Consider the following 24,885-nt stretch of genomic DNA (forward strand, 5'->3'; position numbering starts at 1 on the left):
CCCTCTGCTTCCCTCTCTTCCCACCAAGAAAAAGGGGGGTTTCTCACTACTGGCTGGCAGGGTTTAAAGCCTGGCTCCCTCTTTGGCCTTCTCTGATACCATCCTGGTGGGGGCATTACAGCCTCCGGAGGGCTAATTATATTAGTTTGGGAATAAAATATTTTTGAAAGCTGTATAGTGTGATCACACGTTTAAAAGAAAAAAATAGTGTGTACATAGAAAATAAAAATCTAGAAGAATAACTAGTGAATGGTTCAAGGGTAGGGGAACTCTGACTTTCTGTAGTGTTTCAGTTTTTATTTTAAAAATAATAGAGGTAAAAGACCTATACTCAGAAAACTATAAAACACTGATGAAAGACATTGAAGACAACAGAAACAGATGGAAAGATATACCATGTTCTTGGACTGGAAGAATTAATATTGTTAAAATGACCATAACACCCAAGGCAATCTACAGATCAGTGAAATCCCTATCAAAATACCAATGGCGGGCTTCCCTGGTGGCACAGTGGTTGAGAGTCCACCTGCCGATGCAGGGGACACGGGTTTGTACCCTGGTTCGGGAAGATCCCACATGCCGCGGAGCGGCTGGGCCCATGAGCCATGGCCACTGAGCCTGTGTGTCCAGAGCCTGTGCTCCGCAATGGGAGAGGCCACAACAGTGAGAGGCCCGTGTACCGCAAAAAAAACCCCCCCAAAAAACCAATGGCATTTTCCACAGAACTAGAACAAATAATTTAAAAAATTGTATGAAAACACAAAAGACCCCAAGTAGCCAAAACAATCTTGGAGAGAAACCATGCTCCCTGACCTCAGACTATACTACAAAGCTATAATAATCAAAACTGTATGGTATTGGCACAAAGACAAACTTATAGTTCAATGGGACAGGATAGAAATCCCAGAAATAAACCCTCACACCTATGGTCAATTAATCTACGACAAAGGAGACAAGAATATACGATGGAGAAAAGACAGTCTCTTCAATAAATAGTGTTGGGAAAACTGGAGCCACATGTAAAAGAATGAAATTAGAGCATTCTCTAATACCATACACAAAAATAAACTCAAATTGATTAAAAACCTAAATGTAAGACCAGATACTATAAAACTCCTAGAGGAAAACATAAATAAGTGAGGTTTTGAAGTTTTACCTTTAGCATGGATTCTATCTAAATTAGCTGTCTAAATTTATAAAATGGCTTCCTTTGATATAGATTAACTTAAAAGTCACATAGAACACTCTTTGATATAAATTGCAGCAATATTTGTTTGGATCCGTCTACTAAAGCAAAGGAAACAAAAGCAAAAATAAACAAATGGGACCTAATGAAACTTAAAAGCTTTTGCACAGTGAAGGAAACCAATGACAAAATGAAAACACAACCTATTGAATGGAAGAAGACATTTGCAAATGATATGACCAATAAGGGGTTAATATCCATTAATATCCAAAATATATAAACAGCTCATACAACTCAACATTAAAAAAGCAAACAACCAGATTAAAAAATGGGCTGAAGAACTGAACAGACATTTTTCCAAAGAGGAAATGCAGATGGCCAACAGGCACATGAAAAGATGCTCAACATCACTAATAATCAGGGAAATGCAAATGAAAACCACAATGAGATATCACCTTACACCTGTCAGAATGGCGATCATCAAAAAGAACGCAAATTGCAGATGTTGGCAAGGATGTGGAGATAAGGGAACCCTTGGACACTATTGGTGGGAATGTAAATTGGTGCAGTCACTGTGGAAAGCAGTATGGAGGTTTCCCCAAAAACTAAAAATTGGACTGCTATATGACCCAGGAGTCCCACTCCTGGATGTATATCTGAAAAAAACAAAAACACTAATTCAAAAAGATACATGCACTTCAATGTTCATAGCAGCATTATTTACAATTGTGATGGTATGGAAATAACCTAAGTGTCCATCAACAGATGAATAGATAAAGAAGATGTGGTGTATGTATACAATGGAATACTACTGAGCCATAAAAAAGAATGAAATTTTGCCATTTGCAGCAACATGGATGAACTTGGAGGGCATTATGCTAAGTGAAATAAGTCAGACAGAGAAAGACAAATACTGTATGATATCCCTTATATGTGGAATCTAAAAAATGCAACAAACTAGTGAATAAAACAGAAGAAGCAGACTCACAGACATAGAGCACGAACTAGTGGTTACTAGTGTGGGGGGGATAGGGGCAATAGAGGGGTAGGAGTAAAAAAGGGTTATTTTGGGATTATATGAAATCATGTGTGTGAAATTTTTGAAAATTTTAAAGCAGTATAGAATTTAAAGAATTTCATTTAATAAAAAAAATTTGAAATGAGTGTATATGTTACTGTTAGAAACAGTAAAAAAAAAAAGCATACTTTTTTTAGATGCTATGTGTTCATTTTTAACATTAATAAAAACTGGATGCAGAATAAGATACCCTGATTCCCAGTGTAGTATGCTTTCCATTATACCATAATATCCTCATCACCGCCTCAGTCAGTTGTACCAATAGGTTGTATTTATTGTAATTCATACTGAAGAGGGTAATTTTAATCCTTTAACTTTGTTGAAATGGAATTCTATTAGTACAACTTGGATTAAAGGAGGGAGTTTTTGATTTATGACTACTGGACATCTGAGTTTTTCCACAGTTTCACTCTACTTTGTGAAAACATCATCTGGCTAGTAGCTGCCAATTTTCTAGTGCTGTTATGACTTTGGAAAAACTTACTCATGGCAATACTTCTTATTTGAATTGTCATGAGTTTTAGGAGAGCAGTTAATACAAAGGCGTTTTCCAGATTTATCCTGAAGAGTGCACACGCTATACTTTTTATTTATTTATTTATTTATTTATTTAATTTATTTATTTTTGACTGCGTTGGGTCTTTGTTGCTGCACATGGGCTTTCTCTAGTTGTGGCGAGCAGGGGTTACTCTTCGTTGCAGTGTGCAGCCTTCTCATTTCAGTGGCTTCTCTTGTTGTGGAGCACGGGCTCTAGGGCATGTGGGCTTCAGTAGTTGTGGCACGTGGGCTCAGTAGTTGTGGCTTAGTTGCTCTGTGGCATATGGGATCTTCCCGGACCAGGGCTCGAACCTGTGTCCCCTGCATTGGCAGGCGGATTCCCAACCTCTGTGCCACCAGGGGAGTCCCCTGTATTATATTTAATCAGGTAACTGCTTTTATTTTTTTTTAACTCCCCTCCATTTCCCCACTAGTTTAGGAATTAATGACTTTACTAATGTAGCATTTTACTGAAATGGCTTCTGAAGTTTTTGAGACTTACTTTAGGATAATAAACAGTACTTCTACCAGCATCTTTGAGTGACTTGTTGAAAGTCACTGGCTCTATTCATAGACTTTATGGTGAAGAGGGCTGTGTTGGCTGCTAGTGAGTGTCAGAATGTTCTCTTCCAGCCTGCTTGCTCGCTCTTTCATTTCCTGCTCCCCCCTCCCTCCTTTTTAAACTTGGGGGGCATACTTGATGGAATTCTAGATTTGTCCTGCTCTAATTTTTAGGAAAATTGTGTTATCGTAGAGCTCAGGGAAGTCAGCTGCTTCATTTATTAAGTAGGATTACAAATAACTTATTATATTATAGATATCTTTTGTTATTTTCTTGTTCCCTGAAGGAATGTGTAAACAGGGTATGGGATTTTTATAATGAATAATTTTTTAAAAATTATTTATTTGTTTGGCTGTGCTGTGTCTTAGTTGCGACATGCGGGATCTTTTAGTTGCGGCATGTGGGCTCTTAGTGCAGCGTACGGGATCTAGTTCCCTGACCAGGGATAGAAGCCGGGCCCCCTGCCTTGGGAGTGTGGAGTCTTAACCATTGGACCACCAGGGAAGTCCCATGAATAATTTTGTTTAATGTGGGGGAGGTTGGCAGTTATTTTGCCCTTTGGAGAGAGGCACACGTTTCCCTTTTTATGTTGCCCTGTAAAGAATACTGTTTCATAGAACAAGAAATGACTTACGTTTCATAAAACTTATGATAGTCTGCCCTGACGTAAGGATATATGTACCCCCTAGGGATTGACTGGACCTGTGCTGTCCAATAAGGTAGCCATTAGCCGCGTGTGGCTGTTTAAATATAAATTAATTAAAAGTAAATAAAATTCAGTTCATTTGAACTAGCCACATTTTAAGTATGGCTAGTTTTTTAAGTACTCATTTTAAGTACTCATTAGCCATATATCACAAATAACTACTGTATTGGACAGTGGTAATTCAGATAATTTCTACCATTGCAGACAGCTCTCTTGGACAGCGCTATATTAGACTGGCCATTTTTAAGAAAAAGAGGCAGGAATTCCCTGGTGGTCCAGTGGTTAGGACTCTGCGCTTTCACTCCCGAAGGCCTGGGTTCAATCCCTGGTCAGGGAACTAAGATCCTGTAAGCTGCGCAGTATGGCCAAAACAAAAAAAAAAGAAAGAGGTAAATGAAATACCTGAATTTTTTCCTTCCACAATGCAACTTTTCCTGTCTCCTAGTACCCTTGACTAAAATTCAGGAAAAGGTCTATTGTTTTGTGTATCATCACTTTGGCCTTGTTTTTTAATGTTTATTTCTGTTTCCCAGGCTGGCAGTGATGGTGAAAGCATAGGAAACTGCCCCTTTTCCCAGAGGCTCTTCATGATTCTTTGGCTCAAAGGAGTTGTGTTTAGTGTCACAACTGTTGACCTGAAAAGGTAAGATTTGGTTGTAGTTGGGGATCAACTTGCTGTTTTCAGTTTGATCCACTCCTCATCCCTCACTTTGCTTGCATATGTTCTATAAAGAAATGTATTAAAGTTCAGCTGATTTATGGGCACATTTAACTTGTATAAGTATTATGGATAATTCACAATGTAAGTATATTGCTTGTGGCCTCTCTGTCTTTTTAGGAACTTATTGTATGTTTACCTTATAATATCAAGAGCAGCGCCAGGAGCTGTTTTAGTGTAGAAGCAGTGAAATCTTTGACTTTACAGATAAACATGTAACTATGCAGAACTTTCTAAGCAGGCGACTTCTCAAATGTGCTCGTAGACACATAGCCTATATAATCTGGATCTTTAAAAACCAAGAGTGGGATTTTTGGAGGCTGATTACTGCTGTGGTCTTTTTCATTTCATCTACTTTTCAAAGCATAATAGGAGTTTTCTATAATATGATTTTAACCATATTTGGTTAAATACAGTTATAGAATAAGAGCAGTTACCTATGCCCCTGTGATTGTTCTTGCTAGGTGGAGGGTTGTTTCTGACTTTCTCTCTACAGACCAAAGTGGAGAGGGCTGGGAAGAGCCCTGATAGCAGTAAGCTTTTTTTACTCAGCAACTTCTACTCTCCCTTAGCAAACAGGTCTGAGGCGAAGAACATTCATACTTAAAAAAAAAAAAAAGATTTAAACCAAGAGTTGAGAACATTTTTACCAATAGAAAATCTGGGATTTGGCAGTGGAAATGTATTCCTCTTGACACAAATGCCACAAAGCAGAAAATGCTTTGCTACTTATTTTTTAAGCATATTAGACATGAGCAGTGTCCAAGAAAAAATGATGACAGGCTATCACTGGATGGGTAGCAGAATTCATGAACATTCTCCTTTTGGGCATCACAATGTGAGAATTACCTGACAGCTATAATCCCATTCCCTGTTCTAGGTTAGCATTCTCTGGGACCCCTGTCAGTTCCTTAAAATTTATTTTTATTTTTTTAATTTTTTAATTTTTATTTTTTGTGGTACATGGGCCTCTCCCGTTGCGGAGCACAGGCTCCGGACGCACAGGCTCTGTGGCCATGGCCCACGGGCCCAGCCGCTCCGCGTCATGTGGGGTCCTCCCGGACCGGGGCACGAACCTGTGTCCCCTGCATCGGCAGGCGGACTCTCAACCACTGCGCCACCAGGGAAGCCCTAAAATTTATTTTTTACTTCACTTAATTGAGATTTTGCAGACTTAAAATCTATTTATTGAAAATAAGCCATAAAGTCTCCCAGGAACCCCTTTGGTTATATATATGAATGTAGAAATAAGCCTTTGGGAATTGTAAGAACTACAGGCTCATTTGAAGACATACCTAGCTCATATTGGACAGAGCTATTGTAAGAAGGAAATAATTTATATAGTTACCCTTCTATTACTGTTTTTTTCCTACATGCGTTCACAAAGGGAGTTTCCCAATATAACTCCTAAAAATAGACCATGCCGCCAAGCACACACCCTTAGTGTGTCTTAAAATACATGGATTTCTCCTATTCCATTTTTGGCTCGGAGCAAGTGAGTTGACTAACATGCTTTGAAAAAGCCTTCTTTGAACAGCTCAATACAGTGCTTGATTGTGGTGCACACCAGTAATAGAACCATAAACGATGGGAATCTGGTTCTGAAAAGGAAGTGAACTCATAACGGCTGTTTCTAAGTCATCTGTTTCACTTTTCATTTACAAAGTTTTGATGACATTATTCTTGGAAGTTGATTGATATTTGGGGATTTGTATATGTTTAGGAGTAATGTACCCTACATGTAAAAAGTGACACATGGGAAGTAGGATGAAAGATTCAGGGCCTCCTAATTAGAAAATTTGCTACTCAAAGAAGACGTGTGTTTATTTCCTAGAGCTTTGTGTAAAATCTACAGAGAGCACTTAATACTGGAGCCTATATACTTTAGCTTTCTTTAAAAGTCTCAGGTCTACAGTACATATAAAAAAATCCTTCTTAAGGTCAATTAAAAGTGTACAAGTAGTACATGATAATGAGTCCCCTTCATCCCTAACCTTGGTCATCAGGTTCCCCTTCACAGAGATAATTGCATTTAGGTTTGGTCTTTATCATCCTTCCAGACCTTTTCTATGAGTTTACATGCTTATATATAGTCTTAAGTAAGATTTCAAAGAGAAGGTACCCCAAGAGAGTGAACGTTGGCTCAAAAAAAAAAAAAACCCCAGTATAAATAAAATAAAGTTGTCACAGAGGACTAAAACATGCTGTAGTAAAAAGTACCTTTCATAATATATTCTTAACTTTAAAACTTTAAATATGATTGTTTTTAGAAAGCTGTGGGGGAGAAAGATTCGGTGCCTGTAGTGCTTATTTTCCTGCTTTTCCTGATAATTGCCTAATTTCTTGGTGAAATGTACTGATCCCAGAACAAACTGGCGGAGAGCAATAGAACTCTACTGAGAGCTTTTTAGAAGCCCACTCTCTGCTCTGAAAAAATATTGTTAAATGACATTTCATCCGTAAGAACAAGCCAGTTTCTAGTTCTGGCACTGTGTAACACGTTCTCTTTGAAGCTCAGTCGGTGTTAGTGACTATGCTGGTGGTATTCATATGCCCCTGTGAGGCTTGGAACAACCTTCCATTGCTTCCTGCCAGTGCTGCCTTCATACTTTTGTGGGAGTAGTTTCTAAACCTAATTTTTTGTTTATTCTGCAGTCGTATTACAGAACTTTCAGATTAAAAAAAAAAGTTCCCAGGCTTTAGGAATTTAGGTTTATATCAACTGCCATTTGAACAAAAGCTTCAGGTAAATATAAGTGAAAATACTAAAATATGGGACACATTTCAGGATGTTATCACGTGTCATCAAAAGGGGAGCAACCATGGCATAGCAGAAAGTGTTAGGGGTAGAGACCTGGGTCTGTGTGGAGAGAGCCCTGTCTCTGATTTCGCTGGGCAAGCTGTCTCATCTTCTTGGAGGTCAGTTACCTCATTTTTAATCTCAGTAAGAAAGAAGGGAAAAGTAAACTAACATTTCTTCATTGTCTATTACATGCTAAACACTGTTCAGGGTACTTTTTACTACTGTTACCAGACCATTTTCAGACCTATTGAATAGAGTTTATTATTTTTATCACACTGGTGTTACAGGGCCTTTGTGGCTGACAGGTTCATGGCAGTGATCAAGATCTTTATTTGAAGACTTCCATTATCTTCATTATGCTCCCAAGTTCTTAAATCAGAGATCAGCATCATTAGAGCACAGATAAGCCTGAGAGGTAGGCTGGGGGAAGAGAAAGAAGAAAGCGTGAGAACAGTAATAAGAGAGAGAGACAGACACACATACATATACACACTGAGACATTGACTTGGATATAGCTGAGTGTGGCCATATAGTTGTTAGGGTAAACTCTTCTTGTTTTGGGAAATGAGAGTGGAAATGATAACTTTAAGAAATTAGCTTTTTATTGTAAAAGCAGTGATATCTGCTATATTACCAGTGAATAATATTCCTTCTCCATGATATTCTCTGAGAAAATAGATAAATTGGAGAAGACCACTTTAAAAATCTGAGAAATATTTGTTTTCATTTTTCCCATTCCCACCTTAAACATTGAAGCTAACTGTCTCATCCTTTGTGGTGTCACCAGTTCCTTCTGCTTCAGAAGTCAGCATACCATTTGTAACATTGTATGAGTCAGACCCACAAGTAAATTGCCATGATCATAGCATAAGGTTTTGGATTATTATTATGATAGTTTAAACTTTAACAATTTTGTTATAGTTTAAAATGTTACAGCAGAACCACAAAACTGATAGTTCTGTATATCTTAAAAGGAGTTATAAACTCAGAACAAAATCTGATTTCCAAATAGATTCTTCAGGTAATTTGCTTTCATTATCATGTCTCTGTGGTTCTACCCTTCTGAAAATAGTCTTCAGCAAGTTGAGAGATCAGTTTGAGTTCCAGGTACATCTTCAGTACACAGCAGCATGAATAACACATACAGAGAGACTAAGTGGAGTGGAACAGGCCAGCCTTTTAGAGAAATCATTCATTTCCTGCTGCTGGTCAGTCAGGAAAGTACAGACTCTGTTCTTCCACTTTGTAAAGTTGACTTGGGCTACGTGAAGCCCTTGTTAGAATGGTCCTACAATTCAAGGTATGGGTCTCATGAATGCATTTTGAATCACATGTATACATACCCTGTGTGTGTGTGAGAGACAGAGAGAGATAGAGACAGAGAGAGGTAGAGACAGAGACAGACAGAATTTCACTGCCACTGCCACTGCCACTGCCACATGTCTTTATGTTCTTTTTCAAGATAATTTCAAAGATGAAGAATCCTGTTGAGGCCACTAAGAGCTGAAATAGAAAAATGGATTGTTAGTGAAAGGTTTTCGAAACCTGTTGTCAGTATAAACTCTGCTTATAAACTATAAATAAAATCTGTTGAGCATTATAAAAGCTGAATTTGATACCTTTTCATGGGTGCTATTTTGTTCTAAAATGATTGCTCCACAAGTTGACATTAAAGTAGACAGAGGGCTTCCCTGGTGGCGCAGTGGTTGAGAGTCCACCTGCCAATGCAGGGGACACGGCTTCGTGCCCCGGTCCGGGAAGATCCCACATGCCGCGGAGCGGCTGGGCCCGTGAGCCATGGCCGCTGAGCCTGCGCGTCCGGAGCCTGTGCTCCGCAACGGGAGAGGCCACAACCGTGAGAGGCCCGCGTACCGAAAAAAAAAAAAAAATAAAATAAATAAATAAAGTAGACAGAGATCAGCAGTATACCACACTTAATCACAATAAATAAAATCCTTTAACTGGTTGAACGGGACACACAGACAAAATACTTAGTAACTGGGATCTTGGTGTGTGTGGTTTGATGTTCACAATTCAGTCATTCAGTTAGTGACTTTATTGTTAGTCAGAATATAGCAAATCTAGTGAAGGATAATTAATAGGAGTAAAGTGATCTGAAACAAAAGATTTGTGTTGTTACCTTTTTTTGCTTATTTGCCATCTGGTGTCCAGCATTCTCTTGATTTGTATGAAATAATTCTATGCCTTGAAAATCAACATCTTTAAAGTTTTAAAAAGGAACTAAATTAACGTGTAAGTCTACATACTTCGTATTTTTTTCTCTACATTTAGTGAGTCAACTAGTTACAGTAGGTCATTTTGAAGGAGCAGCTCCAGTGTCCTGTGGCTGTGCTGTACTCATTTTATACCAAGCAGCTGGAACCCAGCCACCAGCCCGAGGGCCTCCAATTGTTTGTGCTGAATTAAATTTTAATTGCAATTAAGCCACTTAAGTTGCTTAAAGTATTAGCTCATATAAGGTGTCTCCTTTTCATTCCTATCTTTCCCTTTCTTTCTGTTTCTTATTTTTCTTTTTTCTTTTTTTTTAATGAGTATTCACCATCCAGTTTTTAAATTTTTTTTAAATTAAAAAAATTTCTTAAACATCTTCATTAGAGTATATAGTTGCTTTACAATGGTGTGTTAGTTTCTGCTGTATAACAAAGTGAATCAGCTGTATGTATACATATATCCCCATATCCCCTTCCTCTTGCGTCTCCCTCCCACCCTCCCTAGCCCACCCCTCTAGGTGGTCACAAAGCACTGAGCTGATCTCCCTGTACTATGCGGCTGCTTCCCACTAGCTATCTATTTTACATTTGGTAGTGTATATATGTCAATGCTACTCTCTCACTTCATCCCAGCTTACCCTTCCCCCTCCCCATGTCCTCAAGTCCATTCTCTACATCTGTGTCTTTATTCCTGTCCTGCCCTGCCCCTAGGTTCATCAGAACCTTTTTTTTTTTAGATTCCATATATATGCGTAAGAATACAGTATTTGTTTTTTTCTTTCTGACTTACTTCACTCTGTATGACAGACTCTAAGTCCATCCACCTCACTACAAATAGCTCAATTTTGTTTCTTTTTATGGCTGAGTAATATTCCATTGTATATATGTGCCACATCTTCTTTATCCATTCATCTCTTGATGGACACTTAGGTTGCTTCCATGTCTTGTCTATTGTAAATAGTGCTGCAATGAACATTTTGGTACATGACTCTTTTTGAATTATGGTTTTCTCAGGGTATATGCCCAGTAGTGGGATTGCTGTGTCATATGGTAGTTCTATTTGTAGTTTTTTAAGGAACCTCCATACTGTTCTCCATAGGGGCTGTGTCAATTTACATTCCCACCAACAGTGCAAGAGGGTTCTCTTTCCTCCACACTTTCTCCAGCATTTATTGTTTGTAGATTTTTTGATGATGGCCATTCTGACCAGTGTGAGGTGATACCTCACTGTAGTTTTCATTTGCATTTCTCTAATGATTAGTGATGTTGAATATCCTTTCATGTGTTTGTTGGCAATCTGTATATCTTCAACAGAGAAATGTCTGTTTAGATCTTCTGCCCATTTTTGGATTGGGTTGTTTGTTTTTTTGAAATTGAGCTGCATGAGCTGCTTATGTATTTTGGAGATTAATCCTTTGTCAGTTGCTTCATTTGCAAATATTTTCTCCTATTTTTGTCTTGTTTATAGTTTCCTTTGCTGTGCAAAAGCTTTGAAGTTTCATTGGGTCCCATTTGTTTATTTTTGTTTTTATTTCCATTTCTCTAGGAGGTGGGTCAAAAAGGATTTTGCTGTGATTTATGTCATAGAGTGTTCTGCCTATGTTTTCCTCTAAGAGTTTGATAGTGTCTGGCCTTATATTTAGGTCTTTAATCCATTTTGAGTTTATTTTTGTGTATGGTGTTAGGGAGTGTTCTGATTTCATTCTTTCACATGTAGCTGTCCAGTTTTCCCAGCACCACTTATTGAAGAGGCTGTCTTTTCTCCATTGTATAGTCTTGCCTCCTTTATCAAAGGTAAAGTGACCATATGTGTGTGGGTTTATCTCTGGGCTTTCTATCCCGTTCCATTGATCTGTATTTCTGTTTTTGTGTCAGCACCATATTGTCTTGATTACTGTAGCTTTGTAGTATAGTCTGAAGTCAGGGAGCCTGATGCCTCCAGCTCTGTTTTTCTTTCCAAGATTGCTTTGGCTATTCAGGGTCTTTTGTGTTTCCATACAAATTGTGAAATTTTTTGTTCTAGTTCTGTGAAAAATGCCATTGGTAGTTTGATAGGGATTGCATTGAATCTGTAGATTGCTTTTCGTAGTATAGTCATTTTCACAATGTTGATTCTTCCAATCCAAGAACATGGTATATCTCTCCATCTATTTGTATCATCTTTAATTTCTTTCATCAGTGTCTTATAGTTTTCTGCATACAGGTCTTTTGTCTCCTTAGGTAGGTTTATCCCTAGGTATTTTATTCTTTTTGTTGCAATGGTAAATGGGAATGTTTCCTTAATTTCTCTTTCAGATTTTTTGTCATTAGTGTATAGGAATGCAAGAGATTTCTGTGCATTAATTTTGTATCCTGCTACTTTACCAGATTCATTGATTAGCTCTAGTAGTGTTCTGGTAGCATCTTTAGGATCCTCTATGTATAGTATCATGTCATCTGCAAACAGTGACAGTTTTAATTCTTCTTTTCTGATTGGTTTCCTTTTATTTCTTTTTCTTTTCTGACTGCTGTGACTAAAACTTCCAAAACTGTGTTGAATAATAGTGGTGAAGGTAGGCAACCTTGTCTTGCTCCTAATCTTAGCGGAAATGGTTTCAGTTTTTCACCATTGAGAACGATGTTGGCTGTGGGTTTGTCATATATGGCCTATATTATGTTGAGGTAGCTTCCCTCTATGCCTACTTTCTGGAGAGTTTTTATCATAAATGGGTGTTGAATTTTGCTGAAAGCTTTTTCTGCATCGATTGAGATTATCATATGGTTTTTATCTTTCAATTTGTTAATATGGTGTATCACATTGATTGATTTGTATATATTGAAGCGTCCTTGCATTCCTAGGATAAACCCCACTTGATCGTGGTGTATGATCCTTTTTTTTTTTTTTTTTGCGGTACGCGGGCCTCTCACCGCTGTGGCCTCTCCTGTTGCGGAGCAGAGGCTCCAGATGCGCAGGCTCAGCAGCCATGGCTCACGGGCCCAGCCTCTCCGCGGCATGTGGGATCCTCCTGGACCAGGGCATGAACCCGTGTCCCCTGCATCGGCAGGCAGACTCTCAACCACTGCGCCACCAGGGAAGCCCTATGGTCCTTTTAATGTGCTGTTGGATTCTGTTTGCTAGTATTTTGTTGAGGATTTTTGCATCTATGTTCATCAGCGATATTGGCCTGTAGTTTTCTTTTTGTGTGACCTCTTTGTCTGGTTTTGGTATCAGGGTGATGGTGGCCTCGTAGAATGATTTTGGGAGTGTTCCTCCCTCTGCTGTATATTTTGGAAGAGTTTGAGAAGGATAGGTGTTAGCTCTTCTCTAAATGTTTGATAGAATTTGCCTGTGAAGCCATGTGGTCCTGGGCTTTTGTTTGTTGGAAGATTTATAATCACAGTTTCAATTTCACTGCTTGTGATTGGTCTGTTTATATTTTCTTTTTCTTCCTGGTTCAGTCTCAGAAGCTTGTGCTTTTCTAAGAATTTGTCCATTTCTTCCAGGTTGTCCATTTCATTGGCATATAGCTGCTTGTAGTAATCTCTCATGATCCTTTTCATTTCTGCAGTGTCAGCTGTTACTTCTTTTTCATTTCTAATTCTGTTGATTTGAGTCTTCTCCCTTTTTTTCTGGATGAGTCTGGCTAATGGTTTATCAATTTTGTTTATCTTCTCAAAGAACCATCTTTTAGTTTTATTGATCTTTGATGTTGTTTCCTTCATTTCTTTTTCATTTATTTCTGATTTGATCTTTATGATTTCTTTCCTTCTACTGACTTTGGGGTTTTTTTGTCCTTCTTTCTCTAATTGCTTTTGGTGTAAGGTTAGGTTGTTTATTTGAGATGTTTTTTGTTTTTCGAGGTAGGATTGTATTGCTATAAACGTCCCTCTTAGAAGTGCTTTCGCTGAATCCCATAGGTTTTGGGTTGTCATGTTTTCATTGTCATTTGTTTCTAGGTATTTTTTGATTTCCTCTTTGATTTCTTCAGTGATCTCCTGGTTATTTAGTAGTGTATTGTTTAGCCTCCATGTGTTTGAATTTTTTACAGTTTTTTTCCTGTAACTGATATCTAGTCTCATAGCGTTGTGGTGAGAAAAGATACTTGATACTATTTCAATTTTGTTAAATTTACCAAGGCTTGATTTGTGACCTAAGATATGATCTGTTTTGGAGAATGTTCCATGAGCACTTGAGAAGAAAGTATATTCTGTTGTTTTTGGATGGAATGTCCTATAAATATCAGTTAAGTCCATCTTGTCTAATGTGTCATTTAAAGCTTGTGTTTCCTTATTTATTTTCATTTGGGATGATCTGTCCATTGGTGAAAGTGGGGTGTTAAAGTCCCCTACTATTATTGTGTTGCTGTTGGTTTCCCCTTTTATGGCTGTTAGCATTTGCCTTATGTATTGAGTTGCTCGTATATGTTGGATGCATAAATATTTACAATCTTCTTCTTGGATGGATCCCTTATAGTAGTCTTTATTTTAAAGTTTATTTTGTCTGATACGAGAATTGCTACTCCAGCTTTCTTTTGATTTCCATTTGCATGGAATATCTTTTTCCATTCCCTCACTTTCAGTCTGTATGTGTCCCTAGGTCTGAAGTGGGTCTCTTGTAGACAGCATATATACAGGTCTTGTTTTTGTATCCATTCAGCCAGTCTGTGTCTTTTGGTTGGAGCATCTAATCCATTTACATTTAAGGTAATTATTGATATGTATGTTCCTATTACCATTTTCTTAATTGTTTTGGGTTTGTTTTTGAAGGTCTTTTCCTTCTCTTGTGTTTCCTGCCTAGAGAAGTTCCTTTAGCATTTGTTGTAAAGCTAGTTTGGTGATGTTGAATTCTCTTAAGTTTTGCTTGTCTGTAAAGGTTTTAATTTCTCTGTCAAATCTGAATGAGATCCTTGCTGGGTAGAGTAATCTTGGCTGTTGGTTTTTCCCTTTCATCACTTTAAATATGTCCTGCCACTCCCTTCTGGCTTATAGAGTTTCTGCTGAAAGATCATGTGTTAACCTTATGGGGATTCCCTTGTATGTTATTTGTTGCTTTTCCCTTGCTGCTTTTAATATTTTTTCTTTTAAAATTTATTTATTTATTTATTTATGTTTGGCTGTGTTGGGTCTTCGTTTCTGTGCGAAGGCTTTCTCCAGTTGCGGCGAGCGGGGGCCACTCTTCATCGCGGTGCGCGGGCCTCTCACTATCGCGGCCTCTCATTGCGGAGCACAGGCTCCAGATGCGCAGGCTCAGTAGTTGTGGCTCATGGGCCCAGTTGCTCCACGGCATGTGGGATCCTCCCAGACCACGGGCTCGAACCCGTGTCCCCTGCATTGGCAGGCAGACTCTCAACCACTGCGCCACCAGGGAAGCCCAATATTTTTTCTTTGTATTTAATTTTTGATAGTTTGATTAATATGTGTCTTCGCATGGTTCTCCTTGGATTTATCCTGTATGGGACTCTCTGTGCTTCCTGGACTTGATTGACTATTTATTTTCCCATATTAGGGAAGTTTTCAACTATAATCTCTTCACATATTTTCTCATTCCCTTTCTTTTTCTCTTCTTCTTCTGGGACCCCTATAATTCAAATGTTGGTGCGTTTAACGTTATCCCAGAGGTCTCCCAAGACTGTCCTCAAGTCTTCATTCTTTTTTCTTTATTCTGCTCTGCGGTAGTTATTTCCACTATTTTATCTTCCATGTCACTTACTGTTTTTCTGCCTCAGTTATTCTGCTATTGATTCCTTCTAGAGATATTTTGATTTCATTTATTGTGTTGTTCATCATTGTTTGTTTGCTCTTTAGTTCTTCTAGGTCCTTGTTAAACATTTCTTGTATTTTCTCCATTCTATTTCCAAGATTTTGGATCATCTTTACTATCATTACTCTGAATTCTTTTTCAGGTAGACTGCCTATTTCCTCTTCATTTGTTTGGTCTGGTGGGTTTTTACCTTGCTCCTTCATCTGCTGCATATTTCTCTGTCTTCTCATTTTGTTTAATTTACTCTGTTTGGGGTCTCCTTTTTGCAGGCTGCAGGTTCATAGTTCCCGTTGTTTTTGGTGTCTGCCCCCAGTGGGTGAGGTTGTTTCAGTGGATTGTGTAGGCTTCCTGGTGGAGGGGACTGGTGCCTGTGTTCTGGTGGGTGGGGCTAGATCTTGTCTTTCTGGTGGGCAGGGCTGCGTCTGGTGGTGTGTTTTGAGGTGTCCGTTAACTTAGTATGATTTTAGGCAGCCTCTCTGCTAATGGGTGGGGTTGTATTCCTGTCTTACTAGTTGTTTGGCATGGGGCATCCAGCACTGGAGCTTGCTGGTCATTGGGTGGAGCTGGGTCTTAGCATTGAGATGGAGATCTCTGGGAGAGCTCTCGCCGATTGATATTACATGGGGCCAGGAGGTTTCTGTTGGTCCAGTTTCCTGAAGTTGGCTCTCACACCTCAGAGGCTCAGGCCTGACACCAGGCTGGAGCACCAAGACCCTGTCAGCCACACAGCTCAGAAGAAAAGGGAGAAAAAAAGAAAGAAAAATAGGGGCTTCCCTGGTGGCGCAATGGTTGAGAGTCCGCCTGCCGATGCAGGGGACACGGGTTCGTGCCCGATCCCGGAAGATCCCACATGCCGCGGAGCGGCTGGGCCCGCGAGCCATGGCCGCGGAGCCTGTGTGTCCGGAGCCTGTGCTCCGCAACGGGAGAGGCCACAGCAGTGAGAGGCCCGCGTACAGCAAAAAAAAAAAAAAAAAAAAAAAAAAGAAAGAAAGAAAAATAAATTATTAACATAAAAAAATAATAATTAAAAAAAAAAGAAGAGAGCAGCCAAACCAGTAAACAAATATACCAATGATAACAAGTGCTAAAAACTAAACCAAGATAAACATAAATATCAGAAACAAATCAGTCACAGACAGCAAACCCCAAGTCTACAGTTGCTCCTAAAGTTCACCGCCTCAATTTTGGGACGATTCGTTGTCCATGCAGGTATTCCACAGATGCAGGGTACCTCAAGTTGACTGTGGGGATTTAATCCGCAGCTCCTGAGGCTGCATGGAGAAATTTCCCTTTCTCCTTTTTGTTTGCCCATCTCCTGGGGTTCAGCTTTGGTTTTGGCCCCGCCTCTGCATGTAGGTTGCCCTCAGGCATCTGTTCCCTGCCCAGACAGGAGAGAGTTAAAGCAGCGGCTGATTAGCGGCTCTGGCTCACTCATGCCAGGGAGAGGGAGGGGTATGGTTGTCATAATTGGAATGCAGGGCGAGCCTGTGGCAGCAGAGGCCTGCGTGCTGTTGCAACAGCCTGAGGCACTGTGTGTTCTCCTAGGGAAGTTGTGCCTGGATCACAGTACCTTGGCAGTGGTGTGCTGCACAGGCTCCGGGGGCTGTGGTGTGGATAGTGACCTGTGCTTGCACACAGGATTCTTGGTGGCAGTGGCAGCAGCCTTAGAGTTTCTTGCCCGTCTCTGGGGTCCGAGCTGATAGCCATGGCTCGCGCCTGTCTCTGGAGCTCACTTAGGCGGTGCTCTGCCTACTGTGGGCACATGGGAAGGGAATCCCTTCCCCTTGCACACCCCGAAACAATGGTCTCTTGCCTCTTTGGCAGGTCCAGACTTTTTCCCAGACTCCCTCCCGGCTAGCTGTGGCACACTAGCCCCCTTCAGGCTGTGTTCACGCAGCCAACCCCAGTCCTCTTCCTGGGATCCAACCTCCGAAGCCCGAGCCTTAGCTCCCAGCCCCCGCCCGCCCCGGCGGGTGAGCAGACAAGCCTCTCAGGCTGGTGAGAGCTGGTTGGCACCGATCCTCTGTGCAGGAATTTCTCCACTTTGCCCTCTGCACCCCTGTTGCTGTGCTCTCCTCCGTGGCTTCAAAGCTCCCCCCCACCCCCCCGCTTACCCCTTGTTTCCACCAGTGAAGGGGCTTCCTAGTGTGTGGAGAGTTTTCCTCCTTCACAGCTCCGTCCCAGAGGTGCAGGTCCCATCCCTAGTCTTTTGTCTCTGTTTTTTCTTTTTTTTTTGCCCTACCCAGGTATGTGGGTATTTTCTTGCCTTTTGGAGAGTCTGAGGTCTTCTGCCAGCGTTCAGTAGGTGTTCTTTAGGAGTTGTTCCACTTGTAGAAGAATTTTTGATGTATTTGTGGGGAGGAAGGTGATCTCTACATCTCACTCCTCTGCCATCTTGAAGGTCCCCCCTAGTTTTTTCTCTTTATATATTTCCTTTTCTTCATCTAGAAACAAACTTACTCTGGTAAGTAATGGTGAAAATAAAAAGCCGCCAAAATATTGGAGAATATTCACGGTCTCATCTCAAGGCATGAATTCTATGCATTTTGCTTTTCCTAGATATCACTTAACAGAAACATTTGAATGAATTTGAATGAATTCTTGAATATTTATTGAAGACCTTTTATGAAAAAAACCAAAGATGCCCTTAAAATTTTAGCCATTGCTTATTCAGTTTTATTTTTCTCACACTGCAGTTCTTGAAATGTTAAGTTTCTGCGAAGCATCTGTAAAAATGAGCCTTTGTGGGTCAGTTGAAACACCTGAGACCTTAGAGTGCCAGTGAGGACTTGAAGTTGAAGAATCTTAGATTCTATCTGGTTGCTGACTTGATAACAACTTCTAAGTGAGTCACTTCAATGCGTACAACTTGTCCATTTATTTGACGTGTACTGATCTGTTAGGGGCATTAAAGTTTCTTCTCAAATTTACTTTCACTTGGAGTAAGGACCTAACATGATCGTGCTTTATCTCAACCGTTAATCCTGAAAATAGTTTTATCATCTTAAAAAAAAATCTTTATAGCCTTTTAGCAGAAACAAGAAGGACTATTCGCTAGTCATTAATATTAAGGAAAATTGGTAAACATATGCCTGGTTTCACTTTACGTACACACCTCTATATTAATCAGATTTCTTATTACCAGTTAATGCTAGATAGCCAGTTTTGAACCATCAGACTCAAATAGAGTTTAAAACTGCCAATTTCATCACTTGTATAAAGTTTAGTTCACTGTCACACCCATTATTTGATTTGATCTTTACAGGCAGAGCCAGTCTTATATCCATAGTACAAATGAGGAAATCTAGACCCAAAGAGGTTGTGATTTACATAGTCACATAGCTGGTGAATGGCAGAACTGTTCAATTTGGGACTTTAACCAGGTCCTTTTTTTATTCGGTCTTTGCTTCTTTCTTCTCTACCATGCTAACTTTATCCCTCCTCTAATAAATATTTTTGTTTTGAGATCTTGAAAGCTGTCATAATTTATTATAGAAGTAATAGCTGCTATTTATTTTGCTGCCCTCCCTTATGGGTTATTTTAAAGCATTGATTTCTTTCTTCTCCCTTACCTAAATCCACCCTGTTCATGAGAACATTATTACCTTATATTTAGGCATTAATGGACTGTTTGTTAGTCATAAAAATGTTGGTGGATATGTTTTATAACTTTGGAATGAGAAAAGTGTCTTCCAGGTGATCACAGTTTGTGTATGATGAGATTAAAGAACATTCTTATCCGTCACTGGCATTGATGGGAAATGTGTGTATTCTCTTTCTCTTGTGTACTTTATAGAGTTTTATTAGCCCTACTTGCTGTGTTGAGATACTGTTGTTCTTGCTTACGTTTGTGCTACCTTTTTAAACTTTAAAGTGTTAGGATTTGAAAATAAATATATAAACCCTAAACTGTTAGGATTTCTAGACTCTTGATTATGTATCAGGTCTTCCTGAGTTGAGTAGGAAGTAAATTATAAGCGGGAACAAATGTGAGTCTGAGTGAGAACATGAGTGGGTGACTTGAAGATTAGAGATGACTGTGGTCTTGGACATGCTGGACCCTTTAGTAATCAAAGAACAGGTGGTTAAGATGATGAGTAAGAAGGAATAACAAAAAGAAACCAGTGAAATGCGGAATTCCCTGGCAGTCCAGTGGTTAGAACTGCGCACTTTCCTTGCCGAGGGCCCAGGTTCAGTCCCTGGTCAGGGAACTAAGATCCTGCAAGCCACATAGTATGTATGGCCAGAGGTGGGGAGAGAAAAACAGTGAAATGAAAAACAGAACAGGATTAGTTCTGACTTGGAGCTGAGTACTTATAAAAGTTACTGAAACCTTATAGGCATACCTCACTATTTAAATAAATGTGCATCTGGAAGACTTACTCAAGTTTCATGTATTCCAATCATTTTGTGCTCAACTTTACCTTGTCCAACCAAGGAATGCTCAGTAAAAGAATCAAGAGTTGAAAAACAAATCAGATTTTGACTTTAAAAAGTTCCCTTTCGGAGCTTAGGTTTTTGTAGCAGTTGATAGTCTTATTTTTCTTTGGCTTGGGAAGGAGATAGGCTCTAGAACTTGAGTAGAGGGAGGCTCTGAGTTAGAACATTTGGACTAATTGGATAATTAATAAGTCTTTATATATTTGATTGTAACGTAGTAATAGATGAGGCACTTTCCAAACCTAAATTGAGAGAGAGACAAGGGTGTGTGTGCAGGGCAATGGGAGGGAAAGAAAGGGAGAAAGAGAGAGAATTGATATGAATAAGACCATAATTGAAAAGCTGGGCTGAATATAGATTTTAGGGTACACTCTATTTTAAAAATTCTTTTTAATGACAAAGTATTTCACCTTCATGATACACTTAAAGATATCCTTTATTTATTCAAATTCCATGCATTTGTGGTAAGGATGGAAGGAAGGAAGGTCTATAGTAGGGGGAAAAGTTCTTTGAAGCAATATATTATAATATTTTTTTTAATTTAAGTTTTTTAAGTTCATCTTTTTAATTATGAAAGTATTCAGACATATACACAGAAAGAATAAACTTCCCCATATCTTCAATTCGGTTAAGATTTTGCTCCCAGTTGCTTTGTCCCCTTTTGCTTCTTTTCTCTTTTTTTTCCCCCTGAAATATTTTAAAGCACATCCCAGGAATCCTGTCATTTCACCTCTACTCATTTCAGTGTACATCTCCAAACAATAATGACAGGTCCTTAACTAACCACAATGCCATTATAACATCTAGTTCCCAGTATACAATCCAGTTTCCCCAGTTGTCTCCAGAATATCTTATCTTTGGCTGGTTTGTTCAAATTAGGATTCAAACAAATTCTACTCATATTTGGTTGTTATGTCTCTTAAATTTTTCTTAATCCACAACAATCCCTTCAAACTCCCATTTGTGGCTTTTTGTCCCCATGCCATTGACTGGTAGAAATCTAAGTAGTTGAACTGTAGATTGCCCCAAATTCTGGATTTGGCTGATTGCTTCCTTGTGGTATCATTTAACTTTGTTCTGTAACTCCTTGTGTTTCCTGTAAATGAACTTTTTGGTCCCAGGACCCCTTTATACTCTTAAATTATTGAGGACCTCAAAGAGCTTTCAGTTATTATTGATTTTACCATATTAGAAATTAAAACTGAGAAATTTAAAATATTTACTAATTCATTTAAGTAAAACAATCATGAACTCATTGTTATCACAAAATTTTTTAAGAATTAAAAATATCTGTATTTTCCAAAACAAAATTAGTGAGAAGAGTGGCATTGTTTTATATTTTTGTACCTATCTAATGTCTGCCTTAACAGAAGACAGATTCTCATGTCTGCTTCTGTATATATTACCTTGTGATGACACACACCAAGTAGCCTATGGAAAACTCCATTATACAGACATGAGAGAATGAGAGTGAAAAGGGTAAATGATGTCAGTATTATGCGAATGGTTTTGACCTCATGGACCATCTGATGAAAGGGTCCCCTAGATCACAATTTTAGAGACAGCTGCCCAAGGAGACTTAATTTTAGAGTCAGGTTTGGCTTATTTGGTAAGAATATTTCATAGGTGGTGATGTATGCCTCATATTTTATCATTAGGATGCACACCATATCTGTCATGGTATTGACTCTAGGATTCATTGGTAGGCTTAGGTGAGCCATTTTGCTTTTTAATAGGGTAGCATACCAGTTTCACCATTTTTATCAGTGTTCTGTGTATTTTCAGTTTCTCCTAATTCATAGGAGAAAAATGTCTTCATTATTTAATTTTGAATTTCTTTGATGATTGGGTTCTTGGACATTTTTCCATGCGTTCACTTATCTGTTGCTTATCAATTTATTTTCACCCATGCCTACTTGAATTTTTGATGAATTTGGACAAAATCCTTCTTATTTACTATACTATTTTTTTCCATTCTATGTTGCTTTTTACCTTTGTGCTATTTTTTATATATTGAAGTAATTTTGATATTAGATAGTCAAATCTCATAATCTTTTTCATTGTTAAGTCTGGACTTATAGGAAAATGGAGAAGTAGCATTTGAATTTGAAATCTTATGAAAAGGACTGTAGGAATCAGCTGCTCTTCTTCCTTATTAAAAAAAAAAAGAAAAGGAAGGCCTAGAGAAGTAGAGAAGCTATAGCTTGCCCGTCTTTACACAGTGAGTTGGTGCCAGAGTTGAGACTAGAGACTGACTTTCCCAAGTCTTCTTCCCCTAATTCTACCTCCATTTCTAATAAGTACCTCAGTTACATTTGGAATGAGAATGAAGAACTTTGTCTTTGGTTAAAATCAAAGACTTAAAATTTTTTTATCCTAAATTATGTGCTTTGTGGATGTTTGCTTCTTACTAGAGTACTACTGTGGCTGTTATACTTAGTGGAAAAAATACTATTTCTTATTCATTTTTATATATTTTAAAATTTAGAATCACTCTGAGAATGTAAAGTATTGTTGCTTCTCAGTTAGAGTAAAAAATGACCTGATTTTGACCACTATTTTGCCTAACAGGAAGCCTGCAGACCTGCAGAACTTGGCTCCGGGGACCCACCCACCATTTATAACTTTCAACAATGAGGTCAAAACGGATGTAAATAAGATTGAAGAATTTCTTGAAGAAGTCTTATGCCCCCCAAAGTGAGTATTGAAGAAAATATGCATGGAAATATTGCCATCTCTTTAAAGTTTGTCTTATCTGGCCGTTAGAGACATTTCTCCTGATTGTACTTGAGTTAAATTGTCACAGCATTAAGTTGGAATGACTAACACTTCTCTTCATACATTATAATGCTACACAAATGTCAGAATTGGCTGCCAGCTAGGCCAGTAAGCCACACTAAGAAAGGTAGGAATCTGATTAAGCTATAGAGTACCTGGTGAAAGTAGGTTTGGGACACATGAGATAGGTCAGGAATGACTGGTTATTTGAGGTCCCAAAATGAGAGAGAAGTTTAGGGAGAAGAAAAGATGGGGAAAGACAGGTTCAACTTGAACCCAGCCAGAATATCTAAGCAGGAGTGTGGTACAGGTTGCTGGGAGGTTTCCTATCAGGCCATTTTAAAGGTAACTTTCTGAAGCTACCACCCAAGGGAATTAACTTTTTAGATTGTGTCCCTGGGATTCCATTTTTATTTATTTATTTCTTTGAGATATTCTGGATCCCCCAGTCTTGCATATTAGCCCACATGGTTAATGATTTTAAAGTACTCAACTATTTACTATATTGTGAGGTGTAGTTGAGGAATAGATGTACTGTAATGACAGTTACCTAAATTGCAACTATTCATCATAATGTAATCTTGGCATAGGTTCAAAGCATCATTGGTTTCTTTTAGGCTTTTCCAGTTTCATTATCCTGAAAACTGGAATGTTTCTTCTGGCCCAAACCTTTCCTTGTTAGTTGTCTTTCACCCTCCATATATACAGATAAATTTCCCTGAATTGGGATTAATGGGTCAGAGAGTTCTAAAATAATAGTTAATCAGTATTCATTCCTTCATTCATTAGTTTATCCTGCAAACGGTTACTGGGCAACAAAGCCCTATGGATATAATAGTTAATAAGATAGTTCCTGCTCTCAAGAAGTGCAGTCAAATATGTATGAAGAGATAGTGGTGCTGTGGGAGAGTAAGTAGAATCAGAAAAGGCTTTACAGAAAGAGATAACGCTTGAACTGAGCTTTAATTGAAAAAAAAAATGTGGCCTTTAGCAGGTGAATGAAGGGATGACAGACGTTCCAAGCAGAAAAATAATTTTGAATAAATAGTGTTTCTTTGGGGGACCTAAAGCTGTGGCTGGAGCATAGCATGCAGGGTTGGGGATGGTAGGCAGGAAGGCTGCCAGGAGACATATGAATAATGACGCCTCTGTCTACAACTAGCCCATCTTCAATTGTGAACAGAATTGCCCTCTGTTTAGCAATCTTATACTAAGCTTAAAATTCATTTTCTTAATCGTGTATTCTAAAGCTTATTCTCTGCCTTCCTTCCTGTCTTTCTAAGACCCTCAAACTTCTTTTTTTTTTAATTTTTATTTTTTTGGGTGTAGTTGCTTCACAATGTTGTGCTAGTTTCTGCTGTACAGTGAAGTGACTCAGCCATATGTAAGCCTCAAAACTTTTTATCTCTACTGTCCAGGAGTCCTAACCTTCCTTCCATCCCTAGTAAAGTTTCTCTAGACCAACATTAATAAAACTATATTTGTCTTTTCCTCCAGGCCATGTATATAGTTAGAATACTGATAAATTGAAACTGAGATCCTTGTAAAAATATAAATTGAAGCTGTATACACATAAGTAAGGAACTATTATGCACATGCATTCAACTTAGTAGAAATAACTTTTCAGATATTTTTTTGCATCATAGAACCTACTGGATCTCTTTTACTCTCTTTATGTATGTATGTATATTTTACCCTTTTATTCTTAAAGTCTGTCAGCTCTGAGGAAAGCTCCATATTTGCCATCTTATCCTCAGGCACTAATGGAAGTGATCTTCCTCTCATAACTGTAGATCATTGTATCAACATTAAGTTATAAATAGAGAAACAGTTTGAATGACATTCATTCTCTGTGAAGGAAGCTGTATGTTGTTTTAAAGCATTGTCTAAAATGTTTGTTGTGTAAATCCTTCCAAGGATATTTACATTTTTGAAATCAGTATGCTGATAACATTATATACCATTTCAGTAAAATTGGCGTTTTCTCATATTCTCTTCTAGCCTTCTCTTCAACAATAGCAGCAATAACAGCAACAAAAATAATTTTCATTATTCTTTCTTATTTTTCTCAGAGGGAATAAATATGAACAGAAATAGTAGAACTAA

General features: G+C 38.6%; 1 protein-coding gene across 1 annotated transcript in view; it reads left to right on the forward strand.

Moving 5' to 3' along the window:
- CLIC4 (chloride intracellular channel 4) overlaps positions 1-24,885 on the forward strand; it is an 85,839-nt gene that overhangs the window by 36,645 nt on the left and 24,309 nt on the right. Inside the window, exons 2-3 of the mRNA XM_060089176.1 lie at positions 4,603-4,712; positions 22,573-22,698. Coding sequence (XP_059945159.1) covers positions 4,603-4,712; positions 22,573-22,698 — 236 coding nt within the window. The remainder of the gene's footprint in view (positions 1-4,602; positions 4,713-22,572; positions 22,699-24,885) is intronic.

Source organism: Mesoplodon densirostris, chromosome 2 (assembly GCF_025265405.1).
Source record: "Mesoplodon densirostris isolate mMesDen1 chromosome 2, mMesDen1 primary haplotype, whole genome shotgun sequence".
Taxonomy (NCBI): domain Eukaryota; kingdom Metazoa; phylum Chordata; class Mammalia; order Artiodactyla; family Ziphiidae; genus Mesoplodon; species Mesoplodon densirostris.